This window comes from Myotis myotis, unplaced genomic scaffold, assembly GCF_014108235.1.
Source record: "Myotis myotis isolate mMyoMyo1 unplaced genomic scaffold, mMyoMyo1.p scaffold_m19_p_11, whole genome shotgun sequence".
NCBI lineage: Eukaryota > Metazoa > Chordata > Mammalia > Chiroptera > Vespertilionidae > Myotis > Myotis myotis.
The window spans coordinates 37,983,811-38,000,284 of record NW_023416315.1 but is presented as its reverse complement, the minus strand read 5'-3'; the positions used below and the strand labels follow the sequence as shown (position 1 = coordinate 38,000,284).

Sequence of the window (16,474 nt, the reverse complement as noted above, 5' to 3'; positions counted from 1 at the left end):
CAGGTTGAATGGTATTTTGCATTTTATGTTGCACAATCCACACATAAGATTTCCTTTAAAGAGTAAGAAAAAACAAAAATTGAAAATTTATGTTGATTATGTCACAGAAGTTAATATGTTTTTAAAATGATTTGTGAAAGGCTAAAAATGTAGTTTTTTTCTTTAATATTGGACATAATCAACAAGCTCTTAATTTAGAGATCAATGGTATTTGCAGAAAAAAAACAAACCTTCGATTTATACGATCAATGCTGCCTTTGGAGGCAATTTATGCTTCACACAGATCAGAAAACCTCTGGGAGAAAAGTAGTCTTTTTCTTGTTTTGGTCTGTGGAGTTTCTGCTTCAATCTAGTAAATACAAAAAGTCTCCATCTATCTTTCCATGTCATTTATGTTCAATATTTGAGTCTTCTGTTAGGCTCCCTTTTTGTACTTAAATTTTGCTTTATGATAAATTGTCCTCTTTAAAAACTTGAAGAACTAAATAATATTTTTTGTCACTTTCTCCCAGTTAAGTGGGCCTAATTCTAATATGTAAGTGAATTAATTTCATGACCATCAAGCATTTAATAACCACAGATATACTTTACTTTTAATGAGAGGTTTAAGTATACCCTTCTCTACATTTTACCCCCAGAGTACCTAGTTATATTTAGTTGATTTGAAATATCTCTCCTCAAAAGTGAGCAAGTCATGTAGTTGTGGATATTTTAATTGGGAAAATTTGTTTCCATTGGTTTTCACATATGTGTAATATTTAAATAATCTACATTTATGATCTATTATGAACTGAATGCATGTTGCATATGAACTATTCTGTTGCATGTTTGGGGTATATTGTATCCAGAAGGAAAGCTCTAATTAAATTGAAATGAACAAGTAAGATAGATAGTGTCTGCCAGTATATGTGTATATACTTGCATTTTTGGTAGGGTTATGCAGCCTCCTACACTATCCTGACTTATGCCTGAGAAGTATAAATAATGTGAACTACTAACTGCAGTCAGTCAGTTAACAGTTACTATCAATTCCAACTACTAAGTGTCTCTTAAATTTATCAGAATTCGTTGTATTTCACTGTGCCTCCTAGTTCATGCAGAAATCACCTCTGTGCCTTCCCCTGCAGGCCTTCCCCCCCCCATCCCCCAACTACCCTACCCTGCCAGCCTGGTCACCCCTAGCTAACCCTCCCCTGGCAGCCTGGTCGCCCCTAACTGCCCTCCCCTGCCAGCCATCTTGTGGCTGTGGGTGCTGCCATTTTTGAGGGTGGAGCAGTCAATTAGCATATTTTCTTATTCGCTGTGGGTGCTGCCATCTTTGCAGTGGTGTGAAGGTCAATTAGCATATTCCCTCTTTGTTAGGTAGGATGCTAGTCTTGTGAACTCTGTGTACTACTCTGAGCATGCTCTGTTCTCTCTTACCTTTGACCTTAGTACAGTGATGGTGAACCTATGACACGCGTGTCAGAGGTGATACACGAACTCATTTTTTTGGTTGATTTTTCTTTGTTAAATGGCATTTAAATATATAAAATAAATATCAAAAATATAAGTCTTTGTTTTACTATGGTTGCAAATATCAAAAAATTTCTATATGTGACATGGCACCAGAGTTAAGTTAGGGTTTTTCAAAATGCTGACACGCTGAGCTCAAAAGGTTCGCCATCACCGCCTTAGTACAAGTTATCCCCCCCTTTTTTTTGTACTTGCCATATCACTTCTACTTTAAATCTAGAATCTACCTCCCAACCCCAGACTCGACCATCATATCTTATACTTACTTCAGATTGTAAGGAGGGTATTTTTTTCATATTTACATATCTGAAATCAGGATGCTAGGTACATTTGGATGTGTAATTTCCCTAGAACATCTGCTTTTTAAAGAGACATAGCTTCTATGTGGTTGGTAATTAATGTCTTAGAATCAAAGAAGTACATTATAGTACTTTATTATTTTGCTTACTAATTTATTTTCCCCTCTGGACTTTAAGTTCTGTAAGGAGGAAGTTAATAATCTCTACTAGTTTATTCCCACCTGATACATGGTAAGATTTTCAATAACTAGTTAGTGAATAAAGGACAGATCCTAAGATGGATAACTTACTGACTTACCACTTGACAACCCTAATTGCAACTCTTTTGTTTCTTTATATTAAGCGTTTCTCGAGAAACCCTCAAGAGCAGGAAGAAATCAGATTACAGTCTAAATAAAGTAAATGCACCCATCTTAACGAATACAACACTGAATGTAATCAGACTTGTTGGTAAGTAGCTACACCTTTTTAAAGAAAATTATTATAGCAGTTACATTAGTCTGCTTTTGTTACCAAATGATTTTTACTTGCCTTTTTAAAAGTTTGAATTGTTTACGTATTTATTTTATATTGTTGACAGTATTACAGATGTCTCCCATTTTCACCCTCTGTTCCTCTCCACCCAGTCTCTGCCCCACCCCAGGCCTTCACCACACTGTCTGTGTCCATGGGCTATGCATATTTCCGTGTCCACTGCAGTGAAGGATTTATGATGATCATGTCAATGTTTTCTTAATTGTTCCAAATAGTATAAAGTAATATTATTGTTAGTTTTTCTTGTTTCAGTTAGCTACTTAGTATTTGTGTCTCCACATTTTCTAAAATACCTCAATTAATTGAAATGTAATGAAAAATTCTCTATGTGAGGTAGAGGTACATGTAGGAGGATGATAGTTCCAGTTCTACATTGATACAATATTTTTTACTTAATTGTTCCATTGATCTTCACCATCTTCCAGTCAGATAGGCAGAGTGAAATGTGATTCTTTGGCATTTTCAGACACAGTGTTCTATAAGCTAAATATTCTCACCATAGGAAGTGTAGTCCTGATTACAGATAAGACCTTTATTGATAATCGTGTATAAAGAAATGCTATATTTAAAATATTTGGTTTTGAAGATGATGTGAATTTTTTAAATGTCATTATTTAAACATTTTATATGCTATTTCAGCCTTCAAATTTCACAAATTGGTCTGCAGTTTGACAAATAAGTTATAGAGATGTCTTCTCATATTAAGTCATCTATACTAGTGAAGAATTCTAGTGGTTTTCTATAAAATTCATTGTATTCTTTTTATGGAGTTGAAAACTTCCTGTTGCCTAGTTTGATTATACTTAGCACTGCTAAAATGGTCTGTGTTCTTGAAGATAATTTCTACATTTCATTAATGAGTAGGATCAAGTGGACAGAATGGTTTTTAGAAGTCCCACTTCCTTTAAGGGAAAATAGTGGAAAAGTAATAATGAATTGAGAGGAAAAGAAAAGGTATATATTTTCATGACAAAGAAAAATGACAGATTCTAAAAAGCTGTTTTATGGATGATTATTGCCAGAGAAATTAGCTTTTCTTCTTTATCAAAGAGAGCTAACCAAATATAGAGTCATGAGTTACTCTCTAGGATATATGGAATCAGAATTGAATGGGTTCTGAGAGGTTGTCTATTATGAATTCCCATAAAATAAGGATTTCTTTCTATAATGCCTCTAATATGTAGTGGCCATCTAGCCTTGGTTTTTTGTCTCACAGTTACTGGAAACCTATCATTTTACAAGACTACTCATTCTACTACTGGTTTAATTTATCGAAATCTCTTCCTTAGGATAAAACCAAGATATCTCTCTCTGTAATTTTGTTTTCTTAGTTCTGTCTCTAAAAGCAAAAAGAGTAAGTCTATATTTTTTCTCCTACTTTTCCATGTGGTCACTTTCACATGTGTGGTGGTAGTTATACTGTTCTTTCCTTTTTTTATGCCCTCCTCTCCAGTCCATTCTTCAGGATCAGTGTGCTCAATTCCCTTACATGGTCTGTGCTGATACAGATATTCCAAAATTCTTGTCATCCTCCTGAGCCTCCTGGACTCACTAGTTCTCAGTGTCTGAACACGCTGCTTGAGATGCAGTTTAATTAAGGCAGCTTTTGCTTAGTTATGTTGAAGTAACTAACCATCCTAACACCAGTGGATTTCAACCAGAAGGTTTAAGTTGGCTCCTAAACATCTTAGTTCTGCTCTGTCGAGTAACACTCCCTCCATCTTCTGCGTGGAGTAGGGTTCGGTATCTGAAAGAGGAGGACTTCCACCCATGCTCAGGCCGCTCCAATCTTTTATTGATCTGGAGTAGCCCTTAGGGTAAGGTTCAAAGACACACAGATCAGCAGAAGTGATATGGCAAGTACATAGTTTAATACCTATGTCTAAACTATTAGACAGTTTCCAGGAATAGACAAAGTATCTGATTAGCTCATCAATAGATGATTTCCAGGAATAGGCAGAGTATCTGATCAACAATAATCAACAAGGATCTACATAAGTATCTAAGGAATTAAGTGAACTAAGGTGGGGATGATGCTTCAACTATTATTACCTAAATTAACTGGGTGGTTCCTAGATTAACTGGGTGGTGCGCAGTCCTGACCTTTGCTAGGACTTCAAAGGTTACTAGCTTTTGGGGGTCTCTGTTTAAACTCAGCTAGTGAAGACAATGAATGGACTCCAGCACTTCTCCTTGTGTGTCTTCGTTCTGAGATGTGGGCTGAGAGAATAACACCAATCTGAAATGGAGAGAAGAGCAAGAGCTGAACCATGTTATGGGGGAAATAATATAATCAAATACATTTAAGTGGTTGTTTATATATATTTTTTTAACTTACCTAGTTCAAAATGACTATGGGGCGTCATGTTTTTTACTATAAAAGACATATTCAGTAGAGTCAAATAAAATATAAGGCTAAAACAAAATTGAGGAGGGGAGAAATCATGTTTCATTTAGTGAAATGCAAACAACAGTTTTTGGTAGGTGTACGGAAATGAAGAAGGAGCACATTCTGCTATTCTCGTTATCTAAGAAAAGGGTAACGTGATGATAGAAATGTGCTGCGGGGATTAAATTTAAAAGGCAATAACGACCAGTTCTTATGTAAGGATTGCTGATCAACATAGTGGACACTGTTTTCTGACAGTGGATTTATAGAAACAGAAAAACTGTGTTCCTCTGGGCCTTTGGTATGTCAGCCCTGGAGGGCAGAGCAATCCTGAATAAAACTTGACTCGTGAACTGAGAATCTGACCATTGCAATTCCAGCCTTCTCCACCACCAGAACTTTTACTGGATTTGCAATTAGAAAATGCCTTGTATGGTCATTTAACTTTCATGTCTTCCCATTTAGGGCTGCCACTAGGTGCTGCCATTATTTCCCTAGTAGATTTTTATGTCTGCCATTTTCTCTGTCCCTGGGATGTCTTTATCTCAGCTTGTACATATTCATAAAACAGAATTTTAAGGGAATCACTCACTAAGGGGTCTCTGACTAGTAAATGCACTATTCTACCCCCTGTAGTTATTGCACAAGGTGCTTAAAGATTATAAACTGGCAAAGGTAATATCTCTTTACAAAGTCAGAAGTACAGTTGTGTAAATAAGATAGATTAATTTTTGGTGCTGGGAAGATGAAAGAACTAATTATAGTTGGGAGACACATTTTGAACATTAAAGGCATATTCAAAATGTCCTTTTCAGTGAGTATTTATTTGGCAGATAATTAAGAGAGATTAAACAAAAGAGTGTTAATGGGGCTTCCCAGCCCCAGGTGGTACCTAATTCTGTTAGAAAAGCTCAGGGAGTGTTTCCCAAGTACCGAGGACAATTCCAAAAGCCTGACAGTTTCTTGCTGACAGGAGCTGAGCAATTTTAGGGAATCTGGCATCTCTGAAATAGCCGTGGTATTCAAGGTCTGTGTCCTGGAGGCAGCTCTCACCGGACCGGGGACAATAGGACTGAGTGGCAGGAGATAGGTTGCCAAAATCCATGCTTGTAAAAACTACATACCTTACAACAAAATTACTACTTTAGCAGCTGGGGAAAATGCACACCAGCACACGCACCAGGATTTAACCAGAATGTGTACATCTGCGGAATTTTGAGGCATAGTGTGGCCGAAGTGTGTGTGTATGGCGGAGAGGACACAGAAAGAGGAGGGAAGAGATCCATCACCTTCATTAGCACAGTCTTTTAGGTGGGGCATTAGTTTTAGTTATTTTCTCACGGTAATGCATGAAAATATTTAAAAATGAAAATACTTCAGGATACAAAGAGTCCCTGACCCCCATGTCTTCTTCCTCAGAGAACACCACTCAGTTCCTCCAGTTTTCCTTGGGGAATATTAATATGCACTTACAAGTCTATTTAATATGCGAGTCACCTTTCCTTTTGTTGTTCTTTCAAAAATTGGATCACACTATATATAGTGTTCTTCATCTGGCTTTTTGAACTTCAACTCTCTTAAGGTTACAGTTAAAATATCTTAAGATATTGCATGTCTCAGTGTGCATAGAGCCCATTCTTTTTTATGATCCTATTGTATAGATGTACCATTGATAAGACCTTTATTTTTTAACATTTGTTTCAAGTCATTTGATGCTACAAACAATGCTCATCACAGAAAATATCCTTGAAATATCTTTGTCTGTTCAGATACAGCTGTAGGACAAATTCCTACAAATGTTTCCTCATGCTAGATCATAGAGTTTATACATTTTCAGTTTTGATGCACATTTTCAATTTACCAAGGAAGTTACTAAAGAACTTACAGCAGAGGTTCTGTTAGTTTATCCAAAAGTATAAGAGAGTATCTTCTCTCAGTCTCTCAGCAGTACTGTGTGTCATCCAACTTCAGGTGCTCGCCAGTCTGATGGGAAAAATGACATCTCATTCAAAATGTATTTAATTTGAGTGAGTTTAATCATCTTTTAATATGCTTAAAAAGATAATTCTCTTTATGAACTACTTATTCATATTAATTGCCCGTTTTTAAATAAGGATATTTTTATGGTTTAATGTCTATATTAAGGAAATTAGTCTTTTTCTGCCATGTGTATTGATTCACTCATTTTCAATCCAATAGATTTTCTTTTGAGCTACTACTTTGTTTCAGGCACTCTGCTGGCTGTTGGGAATATAGTCATGCACAGGACATATTCTGTGTAAAGAGCCCAACATGGGAAATAATATACAAAATAAAAGGGCCGACTCACTGGACAGCTCACACACTGCCTGGTTTTGAAAGATGAATAGATTCTATTGCCTGTTAAAGGCATTCTAGACAGAGTGAAAAGAATAACATGTGCAGCACATGGTGTAGTCACATAATACAGGTTAGTTTTCCGCATATGAGAAGATGATGGGAAGTGGGGGACAGAAGCAGGGGAGATGTGGCAAGAAAGGTGGACAGGAACTGGATTTCTGATTGCATTATATAATGTCCCATTAAGCTTATGTACTGTTCTCTGGACCTGAACTTATTAAGGGTTTTAAATGGGTGAAACACAAGCAGATTATTTCTTCTTCCTTCTTCCTTCTTCCTTCTTCTTCCTTATCACTCTGGCCACAGTGTAAATAAAGGAGAACCTGGGAAACGTCAAAGGCTAGTTGGGAAGCTGTTGTAATCTCCCAGGCGAGAGATGTTGAGGACTTCAGTCTGCTTAAAGCAATGGCCATTGTAATGGAGCAGTAGAGACAGATTTGAGAGATTTTGGAAATACAGTGGACAGGATTGGAGAATTTGTGATGACAGATCATTCTTAAAATTTTAGATTTGTGTGGCCAGTTATTCTATCACAGCTAAAATAGGAAAGATGAGAGGGAGACCAAGTTTGGGAGCTGATGATATGTTCGGTTTTGGACATTGGGAAATACTTGTGGGACATTTAAATAGAAATAGTCTATAGACATACCAGTATGGATAGATAGATTTGGAGATCAGGGGAATAAACATGGTCAGGATACATGTTTGGTATAAACTGAGTTAAACTCTGGTAGTAGATGAGTTTATCTTGATAGGGGATAAACTCACCAGGCAGAAGCCCATGAAGGAGGTTGGGAATGCATGGTAGAGGCAGGAGACAAGTTAGAAAGTAAAGAGGAGATCTTGAAAACCAAGAGATAAAAGCCTATCAAGAAGACCGTGCTTTCTTTTCTTTTCTTTCTTTCTTTCTTTTTTTTTTTTTTTTAAATGATGATCTAAGCCAGTGACTCTTAAATCTTAGAGTCAAAATCCCCCTGGAAGGCTTGTTACCACAGGTTGTTGGACTTCACTCTAGAATATCTAATCTGGTAGGTGTTGGATGTAACCTGAGAATGTGAATTTTTAACAAGTTTCTAGGTGATGTTAGTGCTGCTGATATAAGGACCAGACTTTGAGAACCATTGGTTCCTTTCTGTGTTGTCCCATTTGAAATGTAAACAGTGTGTGTTTAAATAACAGGGAAGTTTTTGATTATATACTAGTAACAGGTTAAGTGGTAGTTTGGTTTTTTATAAACGTAAGTAATTGTATCAATTGTTTTCAAAATACTTATTTCAAATACTAGGGATCAAGTTATAGGGTCAATTAAATCCTAAGTACAAACTTATGTAGAAGTACCACAATATATTTTTTGTTTTAAAACTTTAAAATCTTGTTTTATGATTGAATTGAAAGTTGTTTTTCAAGAAACTTAATATTTTTACCTGTGAAGTTTAAGGAAAATTTTATCATTGTTTAATTTAGACTACATTCCAATATTTGTTTCTCTAAAAATACTTATATTATGTATATGAATTCATATTTTTAAACAGTTTCAAAACACTTTCTGTGTTGATAGCTTTATATACAACATGGTATTTTGAAAGGATGATCCAAGAGGTGTCATTCCTCAGTACATGTTATAAGAAAATGATATTGGAAATTTGGGGGATGGAGTGAGGGCTAAGATATAATATTCAAATAACAGAATAAAAACTGGTAGCCAGGGACTTAGCTAACAGACCTGTTAATTTTTTACTTGGATCTTCACTTCATTGGTCAATACACTTTTTCTAAATTGCTTGAGCTGCACTAGCTTTTCCTTCCATTCCTTTGTGCCTCATTTATAGCATTTAAGTTGGCCTTTATGTGCTATTTATCTCTATTGCTGACCTTTCAACTTAGTGCACTGCAGTAAGAATAACAAACATCTTTCCAACTCAGAGTCTGTTCTTGCTCTTACCCCATCAGATTGTCAGCTCTTACAGATGAAGAGAGTTTGGGGTATCTTTGCAGTGTATAGAGCTCCCAGCCAAGTGCTTTTCGTTTTTGAAAATATATGGTGCCCAATATATGTTGGAGTGACAAACCTTAATTTTAAAAATCTTGAACATTGGAGAAACACTTTTTCCTCCTCTCTTGTCATAGTCCACTGTGAATGGGAGAAATCATCCCCCGCCCCCCAACACACACGCACATACTTCCATTGCCTTCTCCTTACCTTTGTATGTCCTCCTCTGCATAGGAGTTGTGGCTCACTGAACTTCCCTAGATCACCATTCTTGTGGTAACCATATTCCTCTCTCTGTGCCCCCCAACTGATGAACTGGTTAAGGCAGGCCCACAATTTTTCGTCTTGGTTGTGGTCCTTGTCCATGCTGCTACTGGTTGGGTTCTTTGCCAGTTCCTTTGTGTGTATCCTCCCCATGCATATGCAGGACTCACGGTCTAGATTTAGGATGAGAGAGTTTAAACAGTGCTTCCCTGGGAAGCTTTTCCTCTTCCCCAGATTAGGTTAGGTTCCCTTCAAGTAACACTATATACTTATCCCTTATTGCAGGGGTCCTCAAACTACGGCCTGCGGGCCACATGCGGCCCGCCGAAAACATTTATCCAGCCCGCCGGGTGTTTTTGCTGCCTCTCTGTACATAGGAATTTGTTCATAGTTTTTTTTTAAACTATAGTCCAGCCCTCCAACGGTCTGAGGGACAGTGAACTGGCCCCCTGTTTAAAAAGTTTGAGGACCCCTGCCTTATTGTGTTCATTATAATTATAACTAGAGGCCTGGTGCATGACATTTGTGCACTGCACCCTTTTGCAGTCTGGGACCCCTTTGGGGATGTCTGCCTGCCAGCTTAGCAGGGAGCAGGCCTAAGCCAGCAGACGGACATCCTCCGAGAGGTCCTTAGCCCTGCCACAGAGGTGGAAAAGGCTCCCTGCCAGGAGCCGGTCCATCCTTGCTGTTTCAAGGGACCTGGCATATATGGCATACTGTTCTTAATATGTTTGCTCACCTTCTTGGCACTATGTGTTTTAACCAAGGTCACCTCTCTGAGAAAGGTTGTTTCCCCAGGTAGGGATTTTCCCTTGAAGTTAGGGAGGGAATAAAACCCCTTAACTAAGTGCCAGGCAGGTAATTAATCACTTTAACTACGAACAATCATGCTTAAGCTACATAATCTTTACTCCCTGGAATGGAGATAAGAAACGCCCTAACCTTTGGAATAGAGATTGATAGGATTGGAATCAATTGGTATAAATACAGATGTAACAAGACAACAGAACCTAGACTGATGGGGTCCAACCCCAGCAGGTCCAGGGGTCCCCAAAGGTGTGGATGGAGTCGGCAAAGAAGGAATGACACAGAGACAGCGTTCAGTTGATCAGCAGCCTAGCCAGGATCTCTAGCCAGGATCTCCAGCCAAGTTCTGGTCTGGATCTCCAGCGAAGTTCTGCTTTGGACCTCCAGCCAGGTTCTGGTTAAGATCTCCAGCCAGGTTCTGTGTCCATGTTCTCTTGCTAGGTTCTCCAGGTTCTCCAGCCAGGTTCTGTAGCCATGTTCCCTCGCTAGGTTCTCCAGCCAGGTTCTGTGTCCATGTTCTCTTGCTAGGTTCTCCACGTTCTCCAGCCAGGTTCTGTAGCCATGTTCCCTCACTAGGTTCTCCAGCCAGGTTCAGTCACCAGGTTCTAGTCAGGTTCTCTTGCCAATTTCTGTAGTCAGGTTCAGTCCAGGATCTTTTGCCATGTTCTCTCCAGCGAAGTTCTTCTGTCTCTAGGTTCTGTGTAGGTTCTGTCTTCTAAGTTCTGTCTTCTAAGTTCTGTGTTGCTGTCTTATTACATCTGTATTTATACCAGTTGATTCAATCCTATCAATCTCTATTACAAAGGTTAGGGCGTTTCTTATCTCCATTCCAGGGAGTAAAGATTATGTAGCTTAAGCATAATTGTTCATAGTTAAAGTGATTAATTACCCGCCTGGCACTTAGTTAAGAGGTTTTATTCCCTCCCTAACTTCAGGGGAAAATCCCTACCTGGGGAAACAACCTTTCTCAGAGAGGAGACCTTGGTTAAAACACATAGTGCCAAGAAGGTGAGAAAACATTTTAAGAACAGTATGCCATATATGCAAGGTCCTTTGAAGCAGCAAGGATGGACCGGCTCCCGGCACTAGACACAGAACCTAGACACAGAACCTACACAGAACCTAGAGACAGAAGAACTTCGCTGGAGAGAACATGGCAAAAGATCCTGGACAGAAACTAGAGACAGAACCTAGCGAGAGAACATGGCAAAAGATCCTGGACAGAAACTGGCCACAGAACCTAGAGACAGAACCTGGCTACAGAACCTGGATAGAACATGGCAAGAGAACCTGACTAGAACCTGGTGACTGAACCTGGCTGGAGAACCTGGACAGAACCTGGCTGGAGAACCTAGCAAGGGAACATGGCTACAGAACCTGGCTGGAGAACCTGGCAATAGAACCAGGCAAGAGAACCCAACCATGCTGATGAACTGAACGCTGCCTCCGAGTCTTTCCCTCTTCGCCGACTCCGTCCACACCTTTGGGGACCCCTGGACCTGCTGGGGTTGGACTCCAGCATATGGCGCCCGAACAGGGACACGAACCCACGACTCTGAGATTAAGAGTCTCATGCTCTACCGACTGACAGAACCTGGCTGGTTGGGGACCTCTGGACCTGCAGGGGTTGGACCCCAGCAGCTCCCACCACCGCCGCTGCACTCACCAGCCAGCCAGCTGTGAGCCCGACTTCTGGCTGAGAGGCGCTCCCCGTGTGGGAGCGCACTGACCACCAGGGGGCAGCTCCTGCTTTGAGCGTCTGCCCCCTGGTGGTCAGTGCACATCATAGTGACCAGTTGTTCCCTGTTCGGTCAATTTGCATATTAGCCTTTTATTATATAGGACTTTAAAATAATAGCAATAGCTACATTTCTTGCTCCCTTATTATATGCTGTGTAAATATTTCACATGCATTTCCTCATGAATTCTTCACAGTCCTCATTTATATGCACCAAACAATTGAGGTCCAGAGATAAATAACTTCCCTTAGGTCACACAGCTGGTAAGTGGTAGAGTCCAGGGCGTCTGATCCTAGAGCCAGCAAGCTCTTAACTTTCATGCTTCACAGCCAGGGGGGGAGCAAAGGAACATGAATTCTGATCCCAGACAAAGTTCAAAGAGATTATAATGTTGGAGGCAGGAATAGGAACTTCTTACAGCTGATGATTTGGAAAGAGATGGCTTTCTTGGTCATCTGGACTATATAATAGAGAGCCTTCTTCAGTGCTCCCAAAGCTTGCTGTGTCCACCCCTCTCACTGCGGCCCATAAGGGACATTAGAAAGGAAGAAAGGGAGGGCAGCATGCATCTGAACCACTTGAACCACATTTTTTAACTGGGAAGACTAACATCAGAGCCATGCTTTTAGATCTTTATCAAGGCAGTGCATCTCATAGTAACACATTAAATAATAAAGAAGAGCTTGTAATGAGAAGTGGCAGTCTCCACCCCATCACTCCTTGTCACCAGAATGGAGGCACTTTTTTGGTCTCTTTCTGTTTATCTTTCTTCTAATTGTAATTGTCCAGAAAAGGGGGATGAGAGGTAAGTTTGTCCCTTATGTGGACCTTCAGTTAACCTATCATTTTTCAGCCCCATTTCTCTCTCCTTGCTGTACCTGCTGTTCCAAGCAGTGACCATCCTAGCTAATATCTCCCTTTTTGGTCCTCTTATGTTTTACTAATGTCTTTGCGTTTTTTCCATCAATCTGCCCCCACTTACTATCTGTCATCAAGTGTAGCAGTTGGGAAACTAGAACCTACAGGCCAAATCGTCTGGCTGCCTGTTTTTATAAATACAGTTTTATTGGAATGCACCCTGCTCCCTTGTTGCATTTTGCCTATAGCTGCTTTTGTGCCAGGAAGTTAGAGTGGGACAGTTGAAAAGAGAGCAGCAGAGCAGAGTAGTTACCACAGAGCCTAACCTTTCTCCTCTGTGGTCTCTAAAGGAAAGGTTTGCCAACCCCTGGTCTAAAAACTTTTTGAGATTTCTCATTTTCTGATAATCATACCTACCCGCCTTTACCTCCTCACTCTCATCTCTTCATAGACATAGGCTTAATTCATGGTGAAGTTCTCTTTAAATTCAGTAGTGAGGAGGTACATAAGCTTCCGCAGGCCTCCAAACACTACTCTGCTCTCTTGAACTGGAAAGACAGAGTCCTCACTCTCATACATTTTAATACACTGGTCATTTGCTTATTGGTGGCTGCCATCCATGTATTTAAGGTGTGAGAGCAGGGACTCTGTAATTCCTTAGGTCTTAACACAAGGCCAGAGTACATAGTAAGCCTTCAAAAGTGCTGGTTATATGAATTAATTGAATGAATGAATGAATGAATATAGTTTTTTAAATTTGTTTTTTTCAGAGTAATGGGGAACATCTAGTTTCTTTCCTTCTGAATGCACATTTAAATGTTCTACCTATTAATAACTTTTTATATTCTTCCTTAAGATTAATTATATTGACAATGCTTAATCTTATTATTAGGAATGGAAAGAAGCTTTGTATTCTGAATATGTCTCAACCCAGATATGGGCATTCTTCTTCATTCTACCTATTCATCTCTCTTTTGCTTTTACAGGTTAAAGTCATGTAATATAACACTTTTCCTTTTATTTTTCTTCACAGTGTCTTATTATTTTATGTGTAAATAGTTACAGTTTAATAAACTGCATGATTGTAGTCAATGAAATATCTGTATAGTGATCCATAGGAGCATATACTTCAAATATTTTTCAATTGTGATTAATAAAAGAATGTCTGTGGCATAATTGCAAAGATGATTCTGAAACAAAAGACTTACAAGTAGGAGGAAGAATGAAATCTAAGTTGAATGGTTTTTACTTTTCGATGTGTGTGTGGTCTGTGTTTCTCTTTCTGACCATCTGACTATTTATCATCTCATGTAAATTAAGACAAATGTACTGAGTTCTTGGTAATAAAGACATGGTTTTGATAGTAGACATTTCTATTAGAGTGAATTTGTCGTTCTTTTCTGTTGCCATTGATGTGTTTTCTCTTGAGTCATGGCATCTTCAATAGCACCAGTTAAATTTACCGCAGTGACATAAAGTGGAGCCAGCACTTGAATTATTTACTCATTTGGAAAGGAAGCAAATGGCCTGTTGTAACATCTTCTGTAGAACAACATTCTTAATAGATATGCTTCTTTCCCTATTATTTTCCATAAAAAAGAAACAGTTAGGGACTTTTATTATTTGTTATTTGATTCAGCCCCTCTCCCATGCACCCTTCAAATACATTAACAAGTTTATAAATGCATACATTTGGGTTTTTAGAGGAAGGAGAATGGAATCCTGGCATCTCCCAAAGGAAGGAGTGAGGAATATATGTTCTTGGCATTTTGAGAGTACCCAGCTCTTGAGTGATGTAGTGTTCCTGGCCTCTGACATAAGATTTCACAGGCCTACGATTTAGGGGAATGGGAAGTGCCTTCCATGTTCCCTTTTCCTTCTTGCCTTTTTACTTTTCCTGTTGTGTATACACTTATTAAAAAAACAAAAACAAAAAACACCACTTTTTCTCAAATTCATTTTCTTCTGTTTTATTATACCTAAACATTTTTGAAGCAATTATTTCAAGTGGAATCTCTAAGAAATGAGGAACTGTGTTGTGTGTTTGCACAGTGTGATTTGTAAACAGTATAGGATTCCCATGAATATTTGACAGACCGTAAAAATGATGATGTAAAACATCTTTGTAGGTATTATTTATATCAGTGCTGTCCAATAGCACTTTCCAAGATGATATGACTGTTTTGTATCTTGCTGCCCAATATAGTAGCCACTAGCCACAAATGACTGTTGAATAATTGAAATGTGGTTACTGTGGAATATAATATTTTATTTTAAAAAATATTTTAGCAAATAATTTTGTCACTTTATAATTACAAATAACCAATTTTAATTTTGTTCTACTTTTTCTTTTCAGGTAAATATATGCAGATGATGAACATTCTCAAGCCAATTGCCTTTGATGTCATCCATTTCATGTCTCAGCTATTCGATTATTACTTATATGCAGTATATACCTTCTTTGGTCGGAATGATTCAGTAAGTCAACCTTTGAGGGGAAAGTCTGATTGTTTTAAATATCTATTTATTTTTCAAATGTAAAGTTCAGTTCATGCCCTCTGTATAAAATACACAAATAGCATTATTTTGAAAATTATTCATCAAAAACCCAACAAAATTATTGATATCAGCTTTCTGCCTGCCTAATTGCCTTATTTATATGTTAATTTTAAGCTTTGATATGATAAACATATTGTATGTTATTCAGATCTTTGGCAGAAAAAATACAGCATCTGTTTCTAACCTCGACATATTTTGGCAATGAAAAATGTGCAGGTTGCCTGGTTCAGATCTGGCCCAGTGCATAATTACCACATAGTAAATGAGATGTTTTAAATATTGGCTAACAGCCTTAGCAGACACTACTACATTCAGAAGATAATGGAAAATATTTATTAAAATAATTGAAAATTTTTGAACTAAACCATCTGCCTGCCACAGAACTGTTTCTGCTCCTCCAGTTTGTGTTTTCAAAGCTCTTATTGAGTTTGTCTTTTTCTATTCCTATGGAGAACAACACAGTGTTTGGCAGGTAATCGACCTGATGTTTGGGAATTATTATGTGGTTCACCTAGATGTTTGATAGTTTTCTGTGCAAAAGCATACTGCTTGGTTCTATAAACATATCATGATATTTTTAATAGACTTTATTTTGTACCTTTTTAAAATGTGAATTTTAATGAATAACTACATTCATCATATAAATGTTCATATCTTTGCTGTGATTATAAATATATAAATGATATAATCTTTTAATATGGCATCTGAATTTCCTGTGATCTTAATTCTCCAAAATGTTCCTTAGAAGGAATTCTAATATAATCAGAGACAAAGTGTTGATGAAGAATTTATGTTACTATAAAATATGTACTATTTCCTCACTGTGATTTTGGAAACTCAGTATATAAATATTAAAGAAAAAAAGATATTCTAGAATTTTAGCTAATTGTCAGAATCATTCTGTCTTTTTGATGAGCCTCCCTCTGTCACCTGGGCTGTGCTGGCCAGTAGTGCTGGCCAAGAGAAATGTTGCCCTAATGGAATGTTCTGTATTTGCACTGCCTAATATGGTAGCCACCAACCACATGTGGCTATTGAGTACCTGAAATGTGATTAGTGTGACTGAGGAGCTAAAATTTAAGTTGTTTTTAATTTTCCCTACTTTATCTTTATATGTAAACTAGAGGCCCAATGCACGAAA

The 16,474-nt window shown here is 38.1% G+C and overlaps 1 protein-coding gene across 7 annotated transcripts in view; it reads left to right on the top strand.

Annotated features, from left to right (window-relative positions):
• VPS50 (VPS50 subunit of EARP/GARPII complex) overlaps positions 1 to 16,474 on the top strand; it is a 122,954-nt gene that overhangs the window by 82,207 nt on the left and 24,273 nt on the right. For all 7 annotated transcript variants that reach the window (XR_004970900.1, XR_004970899.1, XR_004970898.1 and 4 more), the window contains 2 exons: positions 2,158 to 2,264; positions 15,131 to 15,252. Coding sequence is in view for 4 of the 7 variants with exons in the window: in XM_036328169.1 (XP_036184062.1) it covers positions 2,158 to 2,264; positions 15,131 to 15,252 (229 nt within the window). In the remaining 3 variants the exon portion in view is untranslated. The remainder of the gene's footprint in view (positions 1 to 2,157; positions 2,265 to 15,130; positions 15,253 to 16,474) is intronic.